This window comes from Asparagus officinalis, chromosome 6 (assembly GCF_001876935.1).
Source record: "Asparagus officinalis chromosome 6, Aspof.V1, whole genome shotgun sequence".
Taxonomy (NCBI): Eukaryota; Viridiplantae; Streptophyta; class Magnoliopsida; order Asparagales; family Asparagaceae; genus Asparagus; species Asparagus officinalis.
Genome location: NC_033799.1, coordinates 4989872 through 5016387, shown reverse-complemented (window position 1 = coordinate 5016387; position 26516 = coordinate 4989872). Strand labels below are relative to the sequence as shown.

The window sequence follows — 26516 nt, the reverse complement described above, 5'->3', positions numbered from 1 at the left end:
AGTCACATCAATGAGGGATTGATACAATAGGAAGCTTATAATAAGCTTGTAAGTTGCAACAAAGATCAAGAGTTGTGCCAAACAAAACGCAAAAGCATCTCATTTCCAAATTTATACTGCTCAGATTTTTTTTATTAGTAACTATAAACCTCGATACACAGTTGCTTCTTTAAATAAAAGATACAATTGGAAACTAATAAGCTCGTAGGAATTAGATCATCTCTTTTCTCAAGCAAGGTACAAAAGCTTGTTATTCCAAATACATATATAAAGCTCATATTTTCTAGCTATTCTCTGCAAGTAAAACACTCTCATAACTAGCAACAGCCTTCGAGGAGCCGAGGATCAAGCGTGTCAGCAGGTTATTGTGGATCATGGAGACTCTCCAGCAAGAAAGGACGCAAAGAAAGCTAAAGAGTGGCTTGGTTGGAACAACGGCACAGCATGGCCAGCTCCTCTGAATGTGGCAAACGTAAGCCCCTCGTATTCTTGTACCCATCCGCTCACCTACGGATAAAATGCTGTTTTAATAAGTTTCGAGTGATTCACAAACCTAAAAACTTAAATCTGGCGCATACAGATTTCTTGGGTATGTACAAGTGCATGTGTAGCGAAAAGTGCCAGGTACGGAACTATAATCCTCAACCTCCTGCACAATTTCAAGGCTGCGTGTAATGGAAGTGACTTCGTGATGGTATCATACTAATCCAGGCTCAAATTCCATTGGACATGCATTTAAAATAGAATTTAGGGGGGGTAACATATGGGTGTGAAGCCGTCCTTCCATTAGAAATACAGATTCCTTCTCTCCGCATCGCTCTCGTAATGGGAATGACGACGGAAGAACATCATCAGAAACGCCTCGAGGAATTAGAGATGTTAGATGAGAAGCGCTTGGAAGCTCAACAACAGATCGAGTTTTATCAAGCTGGGGGGGGGGGGGGAGATATAGGGATGCATAAACTAATCCGTGTTCGAATGCGTGAAAAGCGTGATTCTTGAGCCTTGCAACAATCTGGTGTAGAAAAGTAGCTAAGAGTAAATGTAAAACACTTTAATTTTTCAATTTAAGTTTGAATATGTAAGACTCTGTGGAAAAAAAGTACTCCAGGGTTGGGAAATGGAATGCTCCATGAAAATTTAACATGGTCAGTCAGACACGAATTTCTTCATATCAATGACATATAGAGGGCGTTTGAGGCGGCTTATATTTTGACCAAACTAGCTTTTAAGTCAACTCTTTTTGGTAAAATACAAAATAAGTTACCTTATAAGTCACATTTAAAAAAAACTAACTTATAAGCGCACCTAAATAAGCTAGGTTTGACCGAACAAATTACTCTACTATCCAAATAATTTTTATAATATTATTTTATCATAAAAACCAAAAGCCACTAAAAGCTAGCATAACTTATAATCTTCAAAAAAAATAAGTCTTCCAAACACCCTCATAATATGATTATTTTATCTTCACATGAACTCAAAGTGTTTCGGAGTCATAACAGTAGAGATGAATAAGAATTGTGTTATACCTGTTTCTGATGGTACCAAGGTCTCCAAGAACCAACTATCGGCAGGCCCAAGTCGTTCAAGGAATATCTAGTGGACAACACAGGAACTCTTCCATCTGTATCTCCACTGAAAAAGGAGGAAAAAAACGATGCAGAAAGTCAAGACTCATATACATACTGAAACCAAGTTTTTTACTAGGCTAAAATCTAAGTTTCACTATATTATAGGATCGGCGAATCTTATCATCATACCTGTAGACCCATATCCTAAGCCCTCCAGCGATAAGCTTCTTATATATCGGAAGAACAGAAGGATTGGAATCTTTCCAATCATGAAATATTTGCATACTGCACCAAATCAATGTTTCATGTTAAGTATTATTTAAAAAAAGTCCTTATGATAGATCATTGAACAACTGTTTTCTTTGTAAGAATACATTCAGTTCATAAAGATGACTCTTTTAAACTTTAGTAGAAATTGAAAGAGGGATTCTTACTTGCAAATACTCCAGCTTTTTACATTGTGACCATGATTAACATGGAGGGCCTTCTGAACATCCGGTCTGTTGTAAAAAGTCTCTGCATAATCATCAAGGCATGGATCATAACCATTACCCATGATCCTTGGCATCTACGCAATAGATTATGTATTAGTAATGTAGTATAATTTTTTATATTGATAACTGTCATTATACAAAGACATGCTGCTAATATAATGTCTCTGGAATATATTTTGGGTAAATTACAGAAAAACACCCCTAAGGTTTGCATGATTACCAGAAAACCCCCTTAAGGTGTCGAAAGTACAATTTGAACCCCTATGTTTCAATTTCCACAAAATAACTTGAAGGCAAAACTTATGATTGGAATATATGTGCTCCTATGTAAAAATATTGCATGATTATTATACTAAAAACTAATGATTACAACCAATTGATGATTATTTGACTAGAAAATGAAAATGAGGGTGCTAAAATTTCGCTCTTAAAACCTCATGGGGATTTCCAATCACTCCTACAAATCATGGGGGGACCTTTTGTAATTTACAGAGAGAGAGAGAGAGAGAGAGAGAGAGAGGTTAATAGCACATTGTAGGACGTTGTTTTGAACTTACTACCCCTGTAGTTTCACTATTTGAATTTTTATGACTCATTTACCCTCAGATAGACTCACAAATATCACCCATGGCCATTATCTGTCAAAATTTCACGCAGGGTAAAAGAGTAAGAAAAAATTTAACCCAGGGGTTCTATCCGCAACAGTGAAACTACAAGGGTAGTAAGTGCAAAACATAGTCATACTACAGGCGTCTCTGTGCAATTAACCCTATATATTTCTATATCAGGATTGTTGGGTGAAAATATGCAGCTGACAGATTGCTTCTCACCATTTTGGAACCCTCTTTGAACATCATCTGCTTTGTTACATCACCTGAACTTGCTGGGTGTCGAGTGCAGACTGGAGTATACAAACTGTACATATCAATATATTTGTACTGTCTGAGGACTTCGTCCACGGCTTCTTTGCAATTTTTGTCACTCCATGTGTCTTCAGTGTAGAAATTACAGTTTTCTTTCACGGTCTTGTGTATTGTGTCCGAGACAATCGCATGGCTCCAAGCATAATCCACAAAACCTTGCCAGTCTTGACTGTCAGAAGTTTCAGGATTACCCAACTGCATGAACAACGATAGTCTCAGTGCATCGATGAATCTGAAACAGATTCTTAGTCATTACTACCAAACATAAATAAATAAAAAAGTCAAAAGGAAAAAAAAAATTCATGATATGGGACATAATTCACATAAGAGGTGTTTGTATCGTAACCATTTTCAAATCAGAGATGTTTTGTTTGTAACTTACGTTTGGTTCATTTGGTAAATGTCTACATTTACGAGTTTTGACTTAATAACTGATATCAAGTGAATTGCATCAATTCATAAGGCTTGGGGTTTAGTAAACTAGTATGTTTCCAAGTATTCTTTTTGAACTCCCGGGAGCAGACAAGGATCAGAACCCACTTAAGTTAAATTCAGCCAGGCAGAGGGGAGAATACTTACTTGAGATAAGATTGGTCAAAAGATTCATCATTATTAGAGGAATTTTCTCAGCCACAGGGATAAGGTGGGAGTTATCTACCCTATCATGCATTAAGAAAACATGATTTTGAGGATATTATCCCCTATTTCTCCATATTTTCTTCCATCAATAATAAGCCAGATGGCGGCAGCTACAAAGTTTTATCAAGCTTGAGTTGAAAGACTGCTCATTATGGAGGTGGGTCCCGTTCTAGAACCAATTCTGATGGAAAACATACCAGGATGATTGTTGAACTTTGGATGAAAATTAGGGTTAGTTTCTCTCATTGAGAGACCCCTCTTTTATATTAATGCATTCTTACAACTAGGTCCTTACAACATTGACTAATTCACATAGTATCTAAATAACTCAACACTCCCCCTCAAGATGGGCGATAGATATCAATCATCCCCATCTTGTTACAAAAGATATCATACTCTCTAGAACCTAATCCTTTTGTTAAACAATCAGCTAACTGCTCTTCTGATTTCACATAGCTCAAAGTCAGAACTCCTCTATTCAGTTGCTCCTTGATAAAGAACCGATCAATCTCCACATGTTTGGTGCGATCATGCTGAACTGGATTGTTTGCAATATTAATCGCCGATTTGTTGTCACACCAAAGTTGTAAGGAGTCTCTTTTAAACAAGCGCAACTCAGATAATATGTTTTTTACCCACATCAACTCGCACAGACTAACTGTCATAGCTCTGTACTCGGCCTCAGCTGTAGACCTAGCCATCACATCTTGCTTCTTGCTATGCCAAGATCGAGATTGCCTCCAACAAATACACAGTAGCCTGTAGTGGATCTACGATCATCCATACAACTCGCCCAATCAGCATCACAATAGCCTTCAATTCTCAGATGTCCAAAACTCCTGAACCATAACCCCTTTCCTGGGCTTCCTTTAATATATCTAAGAATTTTGTGAACTGCCTCCATATGCTACTCTCTGGGATCATGCATATATCTACTCACCACACTCACTGCATGAGTAATATCAGGTCTCGTATGGCATAGATATATAAGTCGTCCAACCAATCTTTGATATTGCTCTTTACTCACAGGATCCCCACCCTCGGCACTCATCTTATGATTCTGCTCAATAGGAGTAGATGCAACTCTACACCCCAACATTCCTGTCTCTGAGAGAAGATCCAGAGCATACTTCCGCTGAGAAAGCACTATACCCTTTCGCGACCTTGCAATTTCAATTCCGAGAAAGTACTTCAACTGCCCCAGATCTTTAACTTCAAAATCCTCTCCTAATTTCTTCTTCAACAGTAGTATTTCCTCAGCGTCATCTCCAGTGATTACAATATCATCAACATAGACCGCCAGGATAGTGATACGAGTTTTGGAGTGCCTGTAAAACACAGTATGATCACCATTGCACTGCTTGTACCCCATACCACAAACTGCCAACCTGAATCTATCAAACCATGCCCTCAGAGACTGTTTTAACCCATACAAAGACTTCTTCAACTTGCACACCTTCCCAGCTACTTGAGAAGTAGTGAAGCCTGGTGGAATCTCCATATATACCTCCTCTTGAAGATCTCCATGCAAAAAGGCATTCTTGACATCTAGCTGATGTAGTGGCCAATTAAAGTTGGCAGCACATGACACCAACACTCTAACAGTACTCATCTTTGCTACTGGAGCAAATGTCTCGTCATAGTCAATGCCGTATGTTTGGCTGTAGCCTTTAGCAACCAATCTGGCCTTGTATCTGTCGATCTTGTCCTCTGGAGTTTGCTTAACCGTATACACCCACTTACATCCAACAGCACGCTTCCCAGCTAGCAAATGTACCAACTCTCATGTGTCATTCTTCTTCAAGGCCTGGAGTTCCTCGTGCTTGGCATTCAACCACCTAGGATCTTGCTTAGCTACCTGCCAGTTGTTAGGTACAGGCACTGAATGCAACGATGCAATGAATGACTTATATGCAGGTGGAATGGATGCATATGAAATGTAATTCGCAATATCAGTATCCCAATTACCAAACTTAGCTGGAGGTTTTCCAGCATTGACTCTAGAGGTTCTGTGGGGCAAGACAGGAGTATCAGAGGTATTAGGGAAGGAATCGTTACCTATCGACTTAGGTGGAGGAGAAGAGCAAGGCACTGGAGAGGAGGGACTTGGGTCATCAATATTTGTGGGTACTGACACAGGCACAGGAGGCGGCTCATGCTGCTGTTTCTGTCTCCTCGTGTATACTCTCAGCTCCCCCTGACTTTGACTACTAACTCCTAAGTCACCACCACTACTCGGCGATGTACCATCACTACTCGGTGACTCAAGAGGGCATGGAATCATCCCGACCACAATATCATTCTCATTCTCATTCTCCCCCTCTCTACTAGCATCAGTAGAGCCATCTCCAAACAAGGAACTCAACTCCGTCTTCTCCCCATAAAAAGGTTCAAACTCCTGAAAAGTCACATCCATACTGACAAACAGCCTTCTTTCAGTGGGACACCAACACTTGTATCCTTTTTGACTTGATGAGTAGCCAACAAAGATACATTTAACTGCTTGCGGGTCCAGTTTACTCACCATCAATTTGTGATCTCTCACATAACATGTGCATCCAAACACTCTTGGTGGAACAACAAAAACATTCGAGCCCAAAAGCATCTCACATGGTGTCTTCATCCCTAATACTCTTGATGGTATCCTGTTGATCAAATAAGCTGTTGTTATAACAGCCTCACTCCATAAAAACTTAGGCACATTCATTGTCAATATCAATGAGCGTGCCACTTCCAGTAGATGCCTGTTCTTACGCTCAGCCACCCTATTCTGAGCAGGGGTGTCTGGGCAAATGGTTTGATGAACAATTCTCTGATTAGAGATGAAAGCTGCAAACTCCTTATTGACATACTCAGTCCCATTATCTGTTCGAAGAATCTTCACCTGCACTCCAAACTGTGTCTTCACATAAGCCGAGAAATCTTGAAAACATTTGTAAACCTCTGATTTCTGCTTCATCATGTATATCCAGGTCATACGTGAATAACAATCAATGAAAGTAACAAACCATCTAAAACCACTGATAGAGTTAGTAGGACATAGTCCCCAAACATCAGAATGGACAAGTGCAAATGGTTCACAACTTCGAAGACCAATCATTCTATAAGTAGAACGAGTATGTTTTCCAAGTTCACATGCATTACAAAATAACTCTTTTCTATCCACTTTCTTCATTAACTCAGGTTCTAATCTATTTAAACTCTCAAAAGATAAATGCCCTAACCGGCAATGTTGAAGCATCGCTTCTGCCTCTGGCCCTCCGCTAACAGTAGCAGCAATCATTGCTGTCTCCCTGTCCAAATACCAAAGACCATCACGTCTGATACCAGTCCCAATCCTCCTCCCCGTTTCCTTCTCTTGAAAGACACACAAATCTCGATCAAATAACACGGTGCAATTTAATTGATCAATGAGAGAGCTAACTGAGAGTAAGTTAACTGGAAACGAAGGAACATGCAATACTGATGACAAGGTAACAGATGAAGTGCAATGGACCGAGCCAGTACCCCTGATGGGTTGGGATGTCCCATCAGCAGTCTGAACTGTCTCAGGATGCATATGCTTACTCGGATAATATAATGCAAACTCACTAGATGTTCCTGTGACATGCCTAGATGCACCTGAGTCTATGATCCAATCAACATGAGTTTTAGTGGATGCAAGTGCCTGAACCTGTGTACCTTTGTTCGCATGAGCATAACCAATGAAGTTACCAAAGCATGTAGTGGTAGAGTGCCTGAACCTGTGTACCTTTGTTCGCATGAGCATAACCAATGAAGTTACCAAAGCATGTAGTGGTAGCCAGATCCTGGGTAACTTGTCCCTTGCCCTTCGAACTCTCAGCCTGAAGCTTGAACAGACGTAGTCCCTCCAGCTCTGTTATTTCAGCTCCAGTCATTCCAGTAGTAGTCTGAGACTCATCTGTCACAGCTAGGTGAGCAACTTCTTAGCCTACACGCCCCCTGCCTCCTCGACCTGCACGGCCACCAGTCTGACCACGTTCACCCCAGTTCCTTTCTCTGGGTGGCTTAGGGCACATCTATCTCAGATGCCCTACCTCTCCGCAGTTGAAGCATTGCCTAGTCTCCCCTTTGAATCCAGTGTTATCCGGGTTGGATACCACCAGTGCAGACTTCTCCCCTGTAAGTCCACCTATCCCAGACTGTAGCCTGATACGGCTCTCCTCCTGTATCATGGCCGAGACTGCCTTCTTCAGTGGTGGAATCTTCGTCTGGGTTAGTAGCAACGTCGTCCTCTGCTCATACGCTGGAGCCAAGCCTCGGAGAAACAACATGGTCCTCTTCTGCAAAGAGGCCTCGCGCTCCTTGCACTCAGGGTCCTTGCAGCTCGCAAGGGGCGAGAAGTGATCGTGATCGAGCCACAAGCGCTCCAGCTCTGTGGCGTACTCCTGTACAGTTCCTCTCTCCCTGGACTATAGCGCTGATCTCCTTCTCGATCTGGAATACCCTCAGGTTATTCAACTTCTGGATGATCTCCTCCATCGGATTTTTTTCAGTCTTCGTCATCGATCCAACTTGTATTCTTGTGGCGCGCAACGAAAAAATTTCGGCAGCACTTCAACAGCACAACAAGAGAGATATATCAACGAGAATTCCTGTTTCACCAAGGAAACAAGAACCAGAAGCAAGATATCTCAACAAAGTGAGATATCAGCTCTTCTCTCATCAGTTCTAGGACTGACTTGTCGAGGGCACCTAAATAAGCTATTACAAATTAAGAACCAGTCTCCGTCTCTCTCAATTTTGTTTCTTTCGACAGCAGGATTTTTTTCTTCGCAAGTCTCCGTCCTAGGGTTTTCCTCACTTCCTCTCTCCCCTCCGTCTCTCTCAAACCCTAGAACTAGCCTCATGCGGTGCCCTCGGCTTCAAGAGGGGAGTGGGCCAGGCCTTCACCAGGCTCACGCCATTTTCTGCCCAACTTGGAACAGAGCAGCGAACAAAAGGCGGGAGCTTTGCGGGAAAGGCTGGGGCTTTTGAGAAACTTGTTGCTGAAAGAGAGATCTGGTGGAGAAGCTCCGGTCGGAGAGATCTGGTGGAGCAGCGAACAAAAGGCGGTCGGAGAAGCTCCGGTCGGAGAGATCCACGAACCTCCTCGTAGTCGCCCTAGTGTTCAGATCCCAGAGCCTGAGCTCGCCGTTCCAAGATCCAGATAGCGCGAGCCGGTCATCGGAGGAGAAGTAGGAGCCGCAAAAGGCTCTGATACCATGTTGAACTTTGGATGAAAATTAGGGTTAGTTTCTCTCATTGAGAGACCCCTCTTTTATTAATGCATTCTTACAACTAGGTCCTTACAACATTGACTAATTCACTTAGTATCTAAATAACTCAACAATGATGATATTGTCATAATGATTACCCGATCCATTCCAATCTCCATAAGGTGCTGCTTGTCATTTTCTTGTCATCAACATGACGAAAAGGGTTTCAGGTTCAACAGTTATGGAATAATGCATGAAAGGCATTTAAAATGAGGTGATGTAAAAAGTAAAGTTAGTTTATCTCTTCCGTCGATAAAAGGTAAATGCAGGTGTGCTGTGCAAGCAACTAGTGTCCAACACTAAATTATGGTAATAATGGTACCCATATGAGGTAGTTACGTTTTTACCTGCTCCCCAAAAAAAATATAGTGCAAATCAGCAAATGAAACATTTTCAGTAGTGCAAGTTATTGTATTGCAACTGGAGTGTGCTCGTACTGATCTTTTTGGTTTAACAAATGTCAACGCTAACCTCACTCAGTCTTCCCTATTCTCATTTTTCTTTGTACTTGTTGAGGAATATATTATGGAGATCTATAATGTTATAGTTATATTAGGAATAATATATTAGGAGTATAAATTAGAGACTTGATGATTGAGAGATATTAGGAATATAACTAAGAGAATAATTGTGATTAGTCCCACATTAACTACACAATAAACTTCTTGTTATTGTATCCCTATATAAAGGGAGTAGTTATAGCTTTTGAAATATGAATGAGAATCTACAATATTTTATTGTTTAACATGGCGTCAGAGCTATGCAAACCCTAGTCTCCACAAAACCCTACATCCTCACAAACCATAGCCCCCCAATCCCTCACAATCCAACTCCTCCCTCTACCTTACAACCTCCCTTCTTTCATGTGACTGGCCACCGTAAACAGTGGTGGTGATTGTTCATCATAAACAGTGCCGTTGGTTCTCGTCTATCCTATTTTCGGTGGCCTTGTTGATAATCAGAATTGTCATTATTTGTAGCAGCAGTCATCCTCGATGCATATGTTCTGCCTGTGCTGCCTCGATTTCCCTTTGTTCACCACCTACTCAACTTGTTGACACCACCGCCACTCCGCTTGTATTCTAGAAAGTAGAAACCTTGACCATCATTAGCTACCGGAAAAAAAAATTGATTGAACGAGGATTTGGTTTGGAGTTTGGTTCGATGAAGGTTATTTTTTCGGCTTTATTTGTTTGGTGGATCCCTAAAGAGGAATCATTTGTTTGGTATATCCCTAAAAAGGATCATTTATTTCTTAGATCCCGAAGAGGATCGTTTGTTTGGTTGATCCATTGAAGAGGATTGTTTGTTTGATTAATCCGTGACGAGGATCGTTTGTTTGGTTGATCCATGAAGATGATCGTTTGTTTGGTTGAACCCTAGAGAGGATCGTTTGTTTGGTAGGTTCCTGGCGAGGATCGTTTGTTTAGTAGTTTTCCGGTCGATCTGTGAAGAAGATCAAGGTATCGCATTTGGTGATTTTGGTTGAGGTTGTTCGTGGTAGAAGACATTCAAGTAGAAAGCTAAAAGATGAAGACAACTACGATGAGGGAGGTCACACAAAAGATTTCAGCCTTTTAAATTGTGTCACAAATTGGAGTGAGTACATCTTGTTTGTAACAAGCTGGACATGTATGATATACATGCTCTAGCTTGAGGGGGAGTATTAATGAATATATTATGGAGATCTATAATGTTATAGTTATATTAGGAATAATATATTAGGAGTATCAATTAGAGATTTGGTGAATGAGAGATATTAGGAATGTAACTAAGAGAATAATTATGATTAGGTAATTGTGTTTAGTCTCACCTTGACTGCATAATAAATTTTTTCTAATCATATCCTATATAAAGGGAGTAGTTGTAGCTTTTAAAATAAGAATCTACAATATTTTGTTGTTTAACAGTGATAAAGAAATTGTAAAAATGAAGAAAAGCTTACCAAGAAACCTTTGAGGTTTATAAACGAGGAAGCATCTTTATTCATGTCATAGATCAGCTCCGCCAACTCTGGTACATATTTTCCTGCCAGCCAGCACAGTGTAGACAAACCAATCAAGCCATATGGATTATTTGGAAAATATAATAATGAATAATCTTTTTTTCTTTGAAGCAGACCTGCATAGCTCTCTCCTGCTATATAGAAGCTGTGGTTCCTATATGATGGAAACTTCTTGTACCACTCATGCAAGAAAATGTATGTATCATTTGCTGAAGAACAACTATTAGAGTTAGAAAGCAGCTAAGCATGTTCAGACTCAGAACAACTCTCATAAACCTTCACATGATTAAACAACTATGAATTTTGCCAATAAATCTAAATATACATATTTTACAATGTAATGCGGATTTTTACTATCATACTCAGACGCATGCATATAACAAGGAACAGTAAAAAGAAGTTTCGAAGCAACACCTGTAAAAGAATCTCCAAGCACACTGTAATCACTAGTTGTACGTGAGTAGGAAAAGCCTACACCAACTGGAGACTCAAGAAATAATAGGTTGGCCTCTGCAACAGGGAAGAGCATTAGTTGTATTCATTTCATTATAACTCCTAGCGCAGCGTATCTAATGAGTCTAGTTGATTTGGTTGTTAAAGACCTGTATTCCAAGGATGGGGATTGAGCTTGAGCCCACGACCGTCTTTATCAACAAGGAAAGGTCCAATCTCCTGTGTTGCTCCATACCCAACTGAAGAACACCCAGGACCTAAAAGACATCCATGAGTTCAGTCATAGGCCTCTTACATTCGTATTGATCCTAAAAGTCAATTTCAATGTTTTAGCCGTAACGATGTGCCACGTGTGATAGATGCTGCAGATTAAACTCAAATTAACTTCCAAAAAATGATTGAGAAGAAGCAATGATTCACAATGGCTTCTTATCACTCATGTTTACGCGCATAAAAAGTAGAAGATGATTGACCGCGCTACCCTGGGCCTCTGGCCTGAGCCTCGTGAGCAATTAATTGTCCACCAAGTCTAAACTGAATATTAATAAAAAACGAAAATAGGCAGTCTCTATACTTGTAATTTGTGCCTTGAACTTGCTTCACAACTAGGGGTTGGCAGGCTATAGAATGAATACACACCTTACAATAACTTGGATGTTTTTCTAGAGTAAGAACTGCTATAAAATCCCAAAAGAAAATACATATATTACAACCAAAACTACCTTCTACCTAGTCCAACCTGCGTAATTTGTCATTTAAATCAGCGGGTATTTTACACATGAGCATTACCGTTATGTACAGCCCACTATCAGTACCTGATTACCATTGCACTAAAGTGGAAAAATAATTTGGTTTCCAGAATCTTACATCCTTCTGATCAAACAGAACCCGTAGTGTGCACCAAGATGCAACACATAATCCCATGAATATGAAAATAGCTTATAAATAGAGGAACTTGCAAGTTATCCTACATGCAGAGGCTTGCTGAATAAACTTGATAATATGCAATGTATTATCACATATTAGTACTAGCAACAAACTGAATTCAAGTCAAGTTCAAAATGAATTTAAAAAACAAACTCATTTCTTCTTAAGGCGGGCAGGCCCTTACCTCCGTTGAGCCACAGGACTAGTGGCTTCTCACCAGGGTGTGATGAGGCTTCAAAGAACCAGTAGAATAGCGCCCTTCCGTTCTTCTCGTTCACTGTCACATAGCCAGCATAGTGGAGAAAGCCCACATCCGGCTGACCCGGCAACTCTGTCACAAGATCTTGACGGCCTAAAATGTTCTCCACCTCCTCATTGGACTGTCGCACTTGTCTAACACAAGACACAATAGGCACATCTAAAATAAGAGCAAAAGCGGCCAATATGAGTAGATTCAAACTTCTACACAGCACCATTTTTTTAGCATGCATCATAATAGCTTATATTCCTTGCATGAAAACCAGTTAACCTCATAGGTATATATAGAAGTCATTATATCCTTGATTCAATTGGCATACCTGTATCAGCCATGTTAGCTGAACGCCTGACTTGGACTTTTGTATTGGCCATTACCAAATTTTGCCATGTGTTAATCGTGACAAGATGTGTTTGGTTGTAATGCGACGGGCAACTAATTTGTCCAGCAATGAATAGCAAAATGGATGAGCATTGTGCTGATTGACACTGAAATAGTTTAGTTGATAGTATGCCAAGGCAAATAGCTTGTGATGCTCGTTTTCCACTCGGTCATAAGTTTATAATCTCTACGAATAATATAAGATATGATTTAACATGAATAGGAAGGGAGACTCGTAATTTTGACGATTGAATGGTGTTGGCCACCTTGAGATGCAGAATAAAAAAACGTACAAGTCCTGAATGGCATGATGTTTAATTGACGGAAGCAGCTACAATTCAATTGTTGAGATATGACTGTAGTCCCACTCATGTCATAGTTTAAAACACAATATGGGACATGATGCAACATAGTAAGAACAACAAAACATGCAAACATCAGAAGAAAAACGTATCCAAAGAGATTGAGATGATGAATTGTCGATACCATAATGGTTTGCAAAATATAATAATGTTTGCAGAAAAAGATAATTAATGAATTCAATTTTGAGAAGAAAAACAGGAAACAAAAGGAATAACAATAATAGTTAGATATTTCAATCATAGAAATAGCTACTGAGAAAAAGGACTAAAAAGTTGAATCCAGGGATTACATGTAAGAGGACTTCTTTCAAAGAAAACAAAATAACCAATCAGCGTCTTAGTAGTTCTCTTTTTAATTCCAAAATTTGACCATTACAAATAAAGGAGTCATATCGAACATACAATGACATACTTTCAGCTCCCAATTATGACAGAAAATGCAAATTAACAGGATTCTGCCCATCGTAGTTGAAATACCACTAAAAAGATCAGCTATTGCTCCTTATTATCCATGAATTGCATCCAGCACCCGCTCCATAACTTCCACTTGTGGTCCATAATCAAGATATTTACCCCGTCAAACCGGATAAAGTTGCTTCTAGAGATTTGTAAGATGAAGATCTGTACCCATACTTCAGCCTTTGGAGTAAACAGATATTCAAGTGGGAGTAGTTGGCTGAAGGTCCATCCAACTGAATAACTTAAAGCAGTATCTCAGTCAAGAATGCTAATCCTCTTTATTCCAAAGAATGTTGACTCTAATAGTAACTGCAGAAATCATAAACATGATTTGGCAAGGGGTCCAGTCAAAAGCTTCTGGCTTATTATTGCAAAGGCCACCTACCCCAATAAACCACCAATGAACATACTTTTTCTCAGTTGATAAGCTCCAATAACCAAATTTATCTCCAAAGCGATGTTTTAGAGACCCTAGGTCTAGTCATCCTTCATAGCAAGTTGCTGCAGATTAGCCAGGAAACACAAGTGGAGTGTAGAGTGAAGCTTCATATAAGCATCGACAGTCTAATTCTCCATGTACCCAGTGGAGTCCTGAAACTTCACTTCCTTTTTAACACCACCGAACCTGCTAACTTATGACAATCTACAAAGAATCGGATTTAACCAAATCAGCATTTCCTGATTCTTTATGTATCCAAGAGAGTCTGGAACTTCACTCGCCTTTTGATGCTACCGAACCTGTCATAGCCTATACCAATCCTACTATGCACCATCTTAATCGCCAAATCAGCACTGCCTGCTTTTCTAAGTGCATTGATCATAATCGTTCTCACTTTTCCAGGAATTTCACGACCTTTATCCACAATAGAATCAGCTAACTTGCACGCATGAGCATATCTTTTAGCTTTGCACAACACATGAAGCATATCCTCATGGGCAGTTTCAGGAATAACTCCCATCGGTGCTAATTCATCCAATATCTTATAAGCCCTGTCAAATTTGCCCGAAAGGCAAAGTCCTGTTGAGAGAGCTCTAAATGATGCAGGGGTAGGGGTAATGCCTTTATCAATCATCTCATCCCACAATTTGAGTGCCTCTTCGTTCTTATGCTTCTTAAATAACCCATCAATCATAATGGTGTACGTATAAACGGTTTGATCACAACCCTCTTTCTCCATTCTCTTAAACATCTTCCATGCTTTGTCAACCTTTCCCGCCTTCCCAAATGCATCAATAAGCACATTGTAGCAATAAGTATCGGGAACAAGCCCTTCATCCACCATCTCATCGAAGAACTTCTCCGCTTCATCAACCATCCCGGCTTTTCCAAACCCATCAATGAGGCTGGTATAGAAAACTACATTGACCCCCACGCCTTTCTCTTTACAATACTCAAACCACTCCTTTGCTCTCTCCAACTTCCCAGCCTTACACAAGCAATTAACAACGGCACCATAAGCAACCTCGTCGGGTTCAAACCCCTCGCTCCTCATCCTATCAAAAACCGCCATCGCTTGCTCCTCATTCCCACCTTTTGCAAATGAGTCCATAAGTGCGGTATAAACTGCCACATTCGCCTTGCCTCCTCTCTCCACCATCTTCTCCAAAATCGCCATCCCCTCAAACGGCTTCCCATCCTTGCACAACCCATTCACAACCAAACTAATCGCATGAGACGGGACCTCCAACCCCTTCTCCTCCATCTCCCTGTACATCACCAAACACCGATGAAAGTTCTCCTCCGCATAATAACACTGAATCAAAGTCATATACGTAACCTTATCCGGCACTAACCCCAACTCCTCCATCTCCTCAAACTTCACCACCGCATCTCGCACTCTCCCAACCTTATAGTACCCCTTAATCATTATATTGTACGAAAAAACATCCGGCTTGACACCCGACATCGCATCAAACACCTTGTGTGCGGAGTCAACAAGCCCCGAGCTCACAAGACAATCCATCAGACAATTGTAATGCACGACATTCAGCTCCACTCTCCGCTCCTTCATCCACCTCCAAACCAACAGAACCTCCTCGACGAGCCCGACGGCCCCGAGGGACTGAATCAGGGTCACGGAGTTGGACGGAGAGAGGCCGGAGAGGAGGGTGTGTCGGCTTCCGACGATTTCGGAGAACAGGGTTTTGGTGACGGCAGGGCTAGGGTTAGGGTTTAGGGCTAGGGTTTGGAGGAGGGAGAGGTAGGGGGGGAGGGTTCGTGGGCGTATTGGCTGGCGTGCCCACGAAGAGCGGAGGAGCGGGGTTGTGGCGGGAGGAGGGAGGCGGAGGAGCGAGATGAGGAGGGAGAGAGAGGAGGAAATCGGCGGCAGAAGGAGAGAGCGGTGTCAGGAGGGGAGAGGCGATGGGGTAGCGGTGAGCCAGGGTGGAGTGGGCCCGGCGGGCGGGATCGTCGGGCGACGGTCGGAGAGGTTCGTTAGGGGTGGAGCCATGCGCGGTGGGGGGATCGGCCGTGGAGGTGGATGGGCGATGGCGGAGGGCCGCGGGTAGCGGGTAGACGAGGGAGTCGGGTTCTCGACGGCTTCCTGGACCGTATTTCCTAGCTGCTCTGGTCGATTGCAATGCGGGTGACCTGAAAGATGAGGAGGGGATCCGAGGGATGGCTTCCTTCCTCACTTTATCGTTGCGATCTGCAGGGTAAGAGGTCGTGAGAAGGCGGGTGGTGCACGAAGAAGATCGTTCACGACGGTGTGGGCACAGAAGTCAATATCGTGTCGTAACGCGGTGTGACAGAAGTTTTAATTCTCGTGATAGTCTTGTGGGCTAGGTGCAAAAAGCCCGGCCGGCCCGGCCCGGTGTCGCCTGCCCGGCCCGGGCCCGACAATCGGCAAACCCCGGGTCCGGGCCTCGGTCGCGAGTTGACGAGTCCTTTCGCCCGCCGGCCCGGAACATGCCCAGAGATTGGCACTGTGTTCTTTTTTATGGCCGGACCGTCCGCCAATACGGCACAAACGTGACCGTTCGGGCCGTCCGGGCCGGCCAGCCCGCCGGGCGAACACACTTTCGCACCTTTGTCGGCGGGCCGGCTGGCCCGGCCCGTGTCCAGATTTGGACTTGTTTCCGTTTTCTTAAAACTGCGGTCAAAAAACGACTATATTTCGATTTTCTTAGGGGCTGTCTTTTTTTTTTATAATTTTTGGAGTGGTTCAATTTGCATCGCTCATCAGATCAGATTCTTTTCTTTGTTTACTACTCTCTATAAAATCGTATATTTATCCTTATCTATTTACTCTCTCTCTTTTATTATCTTCTCCATATTCTATATATCTGGTCTGATTATGAAGAGCAACATGCAACTCCTACCGATCCAGAGATGAGTCCTCCTACAACAACTCCTCATCCTACCGGTGTTAATCCTGAATCTGGTGGCGACGAATCTACGGCACCAAGAGCTCCAAAAAGGCCGAGGTCTGATGTATGGAATTTTTTTGAGAAGATAGACGTCACCAAGGATGAACACGGTAGGATCATCTCTCAGAATGCGAAATGTGCGTTGTGCGGCCAGATATTCAAAGCTCATCATAAGAGCGGCACCAACCATCTCAAACGGCATATTGAAAAACACAACAAAGGCCAAAATCTACAAGGTGATATCCGGCAGTCTATGCTTTCCCAATCATCCTCTTCAGGTACCCTCGGCAGTTGGAATTATGACGCTGCCCGAGCCCGGAAATGCGTAATCAGGTTTATTGTTCTTAAAAACCTTCCTTTTAAATTAGTAGAAGATGATTAATTTGAAGATTTGTTTAGAGATGGTTTTTATCCTGCATTTACAAAAATTTCTCGTCAAACCTGTCAACGTGATATTTTAAAATATTATGTTGAGGAACAGGGAAAAATAATTTCTTATTTTAAAAATTTAAACTGCAAATTTTGTTTAACTTCTGATATTTGGTCATCTAGAGTGCAAACTGGTTATTTATGTATAACAGCACACTGGATTGATGAAAGTTGGAAAATGTTTAAAAGAGTTGTTTCTTTTATTGCAATTGAAGAGTCACACACTGGTATTAATGTTGCAAATTTAATTGTTGAAGAACTTATGAAACTAGAAATTGATCAAAGAATATTTACTCTTTCACTAGATAATGCAAGTAATAATAATGTAGCTGTTGATTTTCTGAAAATAACTTTGTCATTGCCATGTCATGGTGAGCTTTTTCATGTTAGATGTATCTGTCATATTTTAAATTTAATTGTTCAAAGTGCATTTTCTGAAATTAAACCCATGATAGAAAAAGTTAGAACAGTTACTAATATGCATAATGCTTCTGAAATGAGAATTAAAAGATGGAAACAATGTTGTAAAAGAAAAAATTATAAGCCTAGACTAATTCCAAAAGATGTTGACCATAGGTGGAATTCCACCTATGCAATGTTATCTGTAGCAATAGAATATAAAGAAATTATAAATGATTTTATAAATTTTTATGCTTCTAGTTCTAGCTCTGGTAGTGCTTATGGAATAACTGAAGATGAATGGACAGTTATATGTAAATTAAATGAGATGTTACAAGTTTTTTATGATGCTACTATGTTATTATCTGGTTGTTATTATCCAACTATTACTTTAGCTGCTTTACAAATTTTAAATATTCAAAAATTTTTTGCAAAATATCGTATGGATGATACTTTTGGAAATATAATTTTTCAAATGGAGAGTAAATTTAATAAGTATTTTAGGCCTATTCCTCATATTTTTGGTATTGGTGTTCTTATTGATCCATGCTTGAAGGAAATTGGCCTTCGAAGTTTGTTACAATCATTGTATGGTGGACAGATTATAGACTTAGATGATGGATCCACCCTTACTGCTACTACTCATTATGTAGCTATTAGAAATTATTTTCAAACCTTATATGATGAGTATGCAGCTAGATATGGTGTAGCTACACAACAGTCTTCAGCTTCGGCACCTTCAGCTTCGAGCACAGGTCGAGGTAAAAGTGTAAGTTTTGATAGGTATGCAATGGTAGCTGAACTAACTGGTGGATCTGGAACTTCATCAGGATTAGAGGTTTCTGAAATAGACGAATATTTATCTGCTTCCTTAGTTAAATGTCAAGGAAATGCTTTAGATATTTTGCAATGGTGGAAAGTATATGGATCAGTTTCATATCCTATACTTTCCACCATGGTTCGTGACTTACTATCAGTGCAGGTTTCGACTGTAGCCTCGGAATCCGCTTTCAGCACAGCAGGACGTTTGATCGACGACCACAGGACATGCTTAGATCCGTATACTGTACAAGCGGTGATGTGCTTACAGGATTGGTGGAGATACGAGAAGCGAACACAAGGCATCGAACGGATTACTATGATTGAAGATAAATTTGAAGAGTTGGGACTAGCAGATAGATATAATGATTAGATAATATTAATAAAATTATAATTTTTATTTCTTAGCTTTAAATTTGAATTAAATTATTTCGAAAAAAGTTGCAAATGATAGTGATATGGGTGAGTAGGTGCCAACCTAGTTGGGATGTACTCATCTATTGTGATGCGACGAATTTCGAAATAAATTTATACTTGTAAAGGATTTACCGATTATTAATAAAGAAGTTATTTTTATCATTTTTTGTACTTGTAATTTATGTCATTTCATTTCAAGTTATTAATTAAATTTATGACATTTTTTATAATAATTTATGATTTATGGTTTTGTTAAAATTTTAAAAAAAAATAAAAAAAATAAAAAAATTTATAAAAAAACAAACCGGGCCGGCCCGGTGTCCGGCCCGCTCAGGCCCGGGTCCGGGCTTGGGTTTTGCCCGGCCCGGGCCCGGTTTCCCGGGCCGGGCCGGGCCGGGCCGGCCCGGATGGACAGCCCTAGGTGGGGCCTTCCGACGATCAAGTCAGTTGATGAACTTGAGCTTGAGTGGAGTAATAGAATTATGTGTTCTTATGTTATGTGTATTAGAGATGATTATCTCTGAGATTTAGGTCAGAAGGAGAGTTTTGATTGCTAACATTTGGTTATGGCGGATAACATATGTATATAAAGAGGATGTCAATGGCAGATTGGTCACTTCGGCCATGCAAATGACGGTGACAAAGTGCGAGCTGGAAGGTGAGTCATCATTTGCTCTACATATATCGGCTAGCGACAAAAGGAAGATCACTTCAGCCTCGATTTGAGGAGTGATCGATGTGACGTTGGCTGATAAGCGGCGTGATGACGTATGGTCTTTGCGTAGACATGATATGACTTGTTGTCAGGATGGATAAGCTTTGGCGAAGTTATTTTCTAACTTCGCTAAGAAGCAATGTCTCTCATGATGGGACTCGCGAGGAGAGTCGACTCGTTAAGAGGAGCGATGACTCAAGGATTGATGGATGAATGGAGTCGGGTGACGACTCGTCCCGCCTTTCGAGTCGACATGGAAGAGTATCGACTTGACTGGGTCGACTAGTCTCTTGGCGAGTTTCCTGCTGCGAGAGGGCCGACTGGTACCGCCTTTCGTGTCGACATTGATGAAGTCGGCTGAGTCGGTTTGCTACCTGATCTCTGGCTATCTCTCCCGTCGGTCAAGATGTCGACGATAAGGCATTTAATCTCGTCCGGTCGATATGTTGACGATAAGGCATTTTGCTCGTTTGGTATTTTTTAAAACTCCGGCGACGATAAGGCATTTAATCTCGTCTTTTTTGTCAATAAGACCATTTTCTCAAAATTCCGACGAGAAAATTTGTTTTAACTCCCTTATCTCCCAAATTTATTAAATTTATACCCAAAATTTTCAAAAAAAATTCATCCCCTCCCTCTCCCCATCCTCCTCCTCTCCTATTCCTCTCTCCCTCCAGCGCACCATCGTCCTCCTCCTCCTCTCCTCTATCCCCTGTAGGCATCAAAAAATGCTGAGAGATATCCAAACACAGCTCAAAAGGAAGTCATCCAAAATATAAAAAAAAGAACACAAGTATAGACTATCTCGCACGCGAGACAGTCTTTACTGTCTCGCACGCGAGACAGATTTGACTGTCTCGCCGTGCGAGACAGTCTTTACTGTCTCGCGGGCGAGACAGACTTTTACTGTCTCGCCCACGTGAGACAGTATTTACTGTCTCGCGGGCGAGACAGACTTTTACTGTCTCGCCCACGCGAGACAGCCATGGACAGGGGCTGAGCATTTTCCAGAGAGATTAGAGCAGAGAGCCTTGAGTTTTGGTGAATTAGAGCAAGAGAGAGAGTCTTCCTTCTTCACAAACATCCTCAAGAAGCTTCTAGCGAGTCCTAGAGATCTAAGCTCAGACTTGATCTTTGGAAGAGTGAACATCTTACATCGATAAGATATTCGCTTCAAATTCTTACTTCGATAAACGAAGGAAGAATCATTAAACCCCTCACGGTTCAATCAGAATCTGTGATTTGGTGGTCCACGAGTCAAAGCGCTCCCGGCACAGGCAAAGATCCCACGCAAGCAGCGATCCAAACAACGATCCTGCGTTTGTTTCTAAAAAGTTGTAATTTTTCTTTTGTTGTGTAAAAGAAGTCTTATAAAAAGACTATTTTCTTTTGAATTTATTGTAATCGATCGAAGATATAATGAATTCCACAGCAAAACCAACTTTTGACGCAAACAAGCTGGCGACCACAGTGGGAGCCAACGGTCTCGCTGCCGAGACCGTCGTGTCGCAGCCAATCATCAAGATTCCAGTTGAATCCATGGTCGAATACGAATTGGACCAAACCAAGTTTGAGGAATATCTCTCATCATCCTCTTCAAGATCTTCATTGTCTCGCAAGTACAATAGGATCTCACCACTGAAGAAGACTTCCATGCCAAAGAAGGCACAAAATGAAAACTCTCGCCTGATTGTTGCTGAGGATTTTACTCGCAACACCTCTGCTCACAATGACTCTTATCTAGTTAAAGAGTCATCGAATCAAAGCCTGCCAGCATTGACGAAGAGAGCTCGTCAGAGACAATGTCAGCGCCGCGCTCGCCAAATGGCTAAAGCGTTGGAACAAACCAACGGGGTTCGTTATCATGCGAACTTAGAGTCGAGGAGACATTGAGTGGTTCAGTTGTCTCAACAACCAATCATTCATGTCTCTGCTAAACTCACGACGGAGGAATGGACTACTGTCAGAAGGACTCGTTCGACCCTCAAAGAACGCATACAAAAACGTCGTGCAAACGCTGCTCATGCCCGTACTCTCTTACAACAAAGACGAGAAAGGAAGAAGGAGCCAAGTTTGGATTCCAAAGTCTGGAGTTGTGCAAAATCAGCATTCGGAGCCCGTTAAGACTCCATACCAGCAAGGGGGTGGTTTTAAACGTGCGACTCCCTACATAACCTTGGATCGCTCAAAGACAAAAACAAATTATCCTGAGAATGCCAACAAGGTTTTACATCCCCAGAAGAAGACGCATTCACCAAATGATATCGTCATACCTGAGAGGTCATGCCAACAGACGATACGATTTTTTGGCAATCATACCGATGAATCGTATTATCAAATGGGGGGTGTGAATAAATTTCGAAAAAGAATTATTCGCTCTCATTGTTCCTGTGCACGACTTATAAGATCAGCTGTCCAAGATAATGAATTCCCTGAAGTCACCATCAACGTGGCTGATAAAAGAAAGTCTAAGCGGCATTCAAGTGACTCAAATCCCGACTTTTCTCCGAAAGGAAAAGTCAATCCAAGAATTGCTCAAAGGATGTCTCGACTCCAATTAGGAGCCATCAGACGCAGAGATTACAAAAGAATGCAAGAAGGAATGTCCTCGGAGGATGAATTCTCGGACACTTATTCTGCAATCGCTTCTGATGATACAATGTCTAGCACGGGACAAACCAAAGAAGTGTTCACAATCACTTCTGATCAGTTTGCTCAAATACTTCAAGAAGCGAAGCTCTAGCCAAACAACGTGAAGAAATTAGAGCTGAAGTGAAGACAGAAATGGAGTTAGCTATCCAACAAATGAGAGAATTGCTAGCTCAGCGGCCTCAACCCCCTGAGTCCAGTCAAAGAACTGAATCCAGCCGCCACACTCAGAAAGTTGTGGATGACAGTGATCCAGAAGTGGATGAAGTCATTATGGCTGATACACCTCCCAATAACAATAACGCTAGGGGTGGTTTAACACATTCTCCTAATAACGATATTGGGAGTGGTTCAATGGCACCTCTTACAGAGGGTGGTCTAACTCATTCTCCTCAACGTCATTCGAATGAAGACATAGACGATGACGGGAAAATGAAAGAGCTTGAAAACAAAGTCAACGCTTTGATGACGGCTCAAGAAGTGAAGAGGATGGGTATTCCATGTCCCTATCCAAGAGAATGGGATTCAATACCGTACCCGGCAAAATTCAACATGATTAACTTCACACCGTTTGACGGGAAGAACTCGCCTATTCAGCACTTGAGTCCGCCTTCGATTGGTACCGACGGCTCAAGCCAGAGAGCGTCAATTGCTGGGATGACATGGAAAGTTTGTTCCTCAGCAACTTCTTCGATGATGACACCGAAGTGTCAATCGGAACCCTTTTGAATGAGAAGCAAAAAGACGGAGAGTCAGTCGACAATTTTGTCAAGCGTTTCCGTAACATGGCGATGAATTGCAGAGATCCTATTACAGAGGAGTTCATCCTGCAAACATGCCACAATAACCTCTCCATCGATGTCCTGGAAGCTCTGGGGGTCGTGCCATCCACAACTTGGAAGGAGTTAAAATCTCGGGGTGAACAAGCTGAACATTATCCAAAACTTGGAAAGAGTTGAAATTACGTGGCGAACAAGCTGAACACTTTCTTAAAAGAAAGAAAGTTGAGAGAGGTCAACCGACGACATCCACAATTCCTGTGAACGCAACTCTCGATCCGAGGTTCCAAAAGGAGTATTCTTTCGAAGATGATGAAGCTCCAGCCATATTGGAATACCTCCTCGCTAATGACAAAATCGAGCTACCACCTATTAAAGATCAGGATGGAGCTAAGAGGATTACGGATCCAAACTATTGTGCGTACCACAGAAGGGTTCTTCATCCCACCGAGATTTGCTTTGGACTTAAAAACATTAGGACCAAAGCCAAAATCCCCTCTCGATTCGTTCCATGAACGAGAGGTCCACAAATTGAACGATCAAACCTTTAAACAGTTAGGATCGTCTCAAATTCCCATCTTGGTCAAACCTTTAAACAGTTAGGACCAAAGCCAAAATCCCCTCTCGATTCGTTCCATGAACGAGAGGTCCACAAATTGAACGATCAAACCTTTAAACAGTTAGGATCGTCTCAAATTCCCATCTTGGTCAAACCTTTAAACAGTTAGGACCAAAGCCAAAATCCCCTCTCGATTCGTTCCATGAACGAGAGGTCCACAAATTGAACGATCAAACCTTTAAACAGTTAGGATCGTCTCAAATTCCCATCTTGGTCAAACCTTTAAACAGTTAGGACCAAAGCCAAAATCCCCTCTCGATTCGTTCCATGAACGAGAGGTCCACAAATTGAACGATCAAACCTTTAAACAGTTAGGATCGTCTCAAATTCCCATCTTGGTCAAACCTTTAAACAGTTAGGACCAAAGCCAAAATCCCCTCTCGATTCGTTCCATGAACGAGAGGTCCACAAATTGAACGATCAAACCTTTAAACAGTTAGGATCGTCTCAAATTCCCATCTTGGTCAAACCTTTAAACAGTTAGGACCAAAGCCAAAATCCCCTCTCGATTCGTTCCATGAACGAGAGGTCCACAAATTGAACGATCAAACCTTTAAACAGTTAGGATCGTCTTAAATTCCCACCTTGGTCAAACCTTTAAACAGTTAGGACCAAAGCCAAAATCCCCTTTTGATTCCTTCCATGAACAAGAGGTCCACCTTCGAGTTGCGCAATCAAATCTATAAAAGTTAGGATTGCTTCCAATCTCAATTGATCAAACCTTATTCAGATTCTCTGAATAGAAATCCCACTTCAAATTTTATTGTACCAGGAGATAGAATATAAAATTCTTGCTCTCCGATTTCGGGTTCATCTCTACCAACAAACAAGAGACCAGGAGATAGAATATAAAATTCTTCCTCTCCAATTCCGGGTTTATCTCTACCAACAAACAAGAGACAAGGAGATAGAATATAAAATTCTTCCTCTCCAACATCGGGTTCATCTCTACCAACAAACAAGAGACCAGGAGATAGAATATAAAATTCTTCCTCTCCAACATCGGGTTCATCTCTACCAACAAACAAGAGACCAGGAGATAGAATATAAAATTCTTCCTCTCCATCATCGGGTTCATCTCTACCAACAAACAAGAGACCAGGAGATAGAATATAAAATTCTTCCTCTCCATCATTGGGTTCATCTCTACCAATAAAAAAGAGATCATATTACTCCAATAGGTACACGAGTCTAAACTGTTTCCCTACCATCAACAGGAAGTTTCTGGAGAATATCACTCAAAATATTCTTAAGAATAACCTGGCTACCTCCCAACGGGTATACGAGGTTAAACTATTTCCCGAGAACTCAAAAAAAAAAAATACATGAGTATAAACTGTGTTCCTATGAAGACTGATACAGTAATTAACAATACGGTATCAATTTGATGACAAAAGCTGAATTCATAAGTACAAATTCCAGCTTCAATTCAAGATCTCGACGACGGTCAAGCGATGAACGCCATGCCGAAAGGATCTTAGCTATTCTAGAAAGCACTGAATAGACTGAGAGACAAAAAGATCAAGTGTTGAAGCCATCTACAGGTTCTTCTATACGATCTACCCAACCAAGCATGGAAAGGATCATAAGTAAGACCTATCTTATCCAAAGCATCCCAGAACTCCTCTATAAAAGATTGAGTCTGGAATACTTTGGAGGGGGTATCTGTAGGCGTCAAAAAATGCTGAGAGATATCCAAACACAGCTCAAAAGGAAGTCATCCAAAATGTCAAAAAGAACACAAGTATAGACTGTCTCGCACGCGAGACAGTCTTTACTGTCTCGCACGCGAGACAGACTTGACTGTCTCGCCGTGCGAGACAGTCTTTACTGTCTCGCGGGCAAGACAGACTTTTACTGTCTCGCCCACGCGAGACAGTCTTCACTGTCTCGGCCAGCGAGACAGTAAACACTGTCTCGCCATATTAATTCTGTCTTTTGTTGAGTTTTGTTAGTTATGAACCCCAGAGGCTATAAATACCCCCCGAGGGTTATTTCTGACAGAGGCTGGTCATTTTGAGCACTTCAGAGCAGACAGAGCAGAGAGAGGGCAGAGTACTCGAGCTTCTGTAACTCCTTGATATTCAGGCTTTGACTTGATTTCAAGAAGAACGACTATCTTACCTTGATAAGATATCGTTTCAAGTTCTCACTTCGATAAACGAAGTCAGAATCATAAACCCCTCACGATTCGATCAGAATCTGTGATTTGGTGGTCCACGGGCTAACGCACCCCCGGCACAGGCAAAGATCCCACGCAAGCAGAGATCCAAACAACGATCCTGCGTTTATTTCCCAAGAGTTATAATTTTCATTTTGTTGTGTAAAAGAAGTCTTATAAAAAGGCTATTTCTTTTGAATTTATTGTAATCGACTGAAGATATAATGAATTCCATGACAAAACCAACTTTTGACGCAAACATCCCCATCTCCCTCCTCGGGGTAAACCTCACCCCCCTCATGCTCCTCCTCGGCCAGGACCCCTCCATCACCTCCGTCGCCGCCTCATACTACCTCTTCTCCCTCCCCGACCTCCTCACCAACTCCCTCCTCCAGCCCCTCCGCCTCT

General features: G+C 41.6%; 2 protein-coding genes across 2 annotated transcripts in view; both read right to left on the bottom strand.

Annotated features, from left to right (window-relative positions):
- LOC109845644 (serine carboxypeptidase-like 31) lies at window positions 128–12885 on the bottom strand. Its single transcript, XM_020414914.1, has 11 exons — window positions 12873–12885; window positions 12479–12712; window positions 11517–11624; window positions 11329–11424; window positions 11031–11123; window positions 10855–10937; window positions 2899–3186; window positions 2009–2142; window positions 1764–1859; window positions 1533–1638; window positions 128–507 (listed from the first exon to the last, which is right to left on the bottom strand). Exons 1-11 carry the CDS (start codon window positions 12883–12885, stop codon window positions 373–375), a joined length of 1386 nt encoding a protein of 461 aa, XP_020270503.1. The 3' UTR covers window positions 128–372.
- The window catches only part of LOC109845643 (pentatricopeptide repeat-containing protein At1g03560, mitochondrial), a 13156-nt gene continuing 268 nt past the window's right edge, over window positions 13629–26516 (bottom strand). Inside the window, exon 2 of the mRNA XM_020414913.1 lies at window positions 13629–15983. Coding sequence (XP_020270502.1) covers window positions 14439–15983 — 1545 coding nt within the window. The 3' untranslated portion in view covers window positions 13629–14438. The remainder of the gene's footprint in view (window positions 15984–26516) is intronic.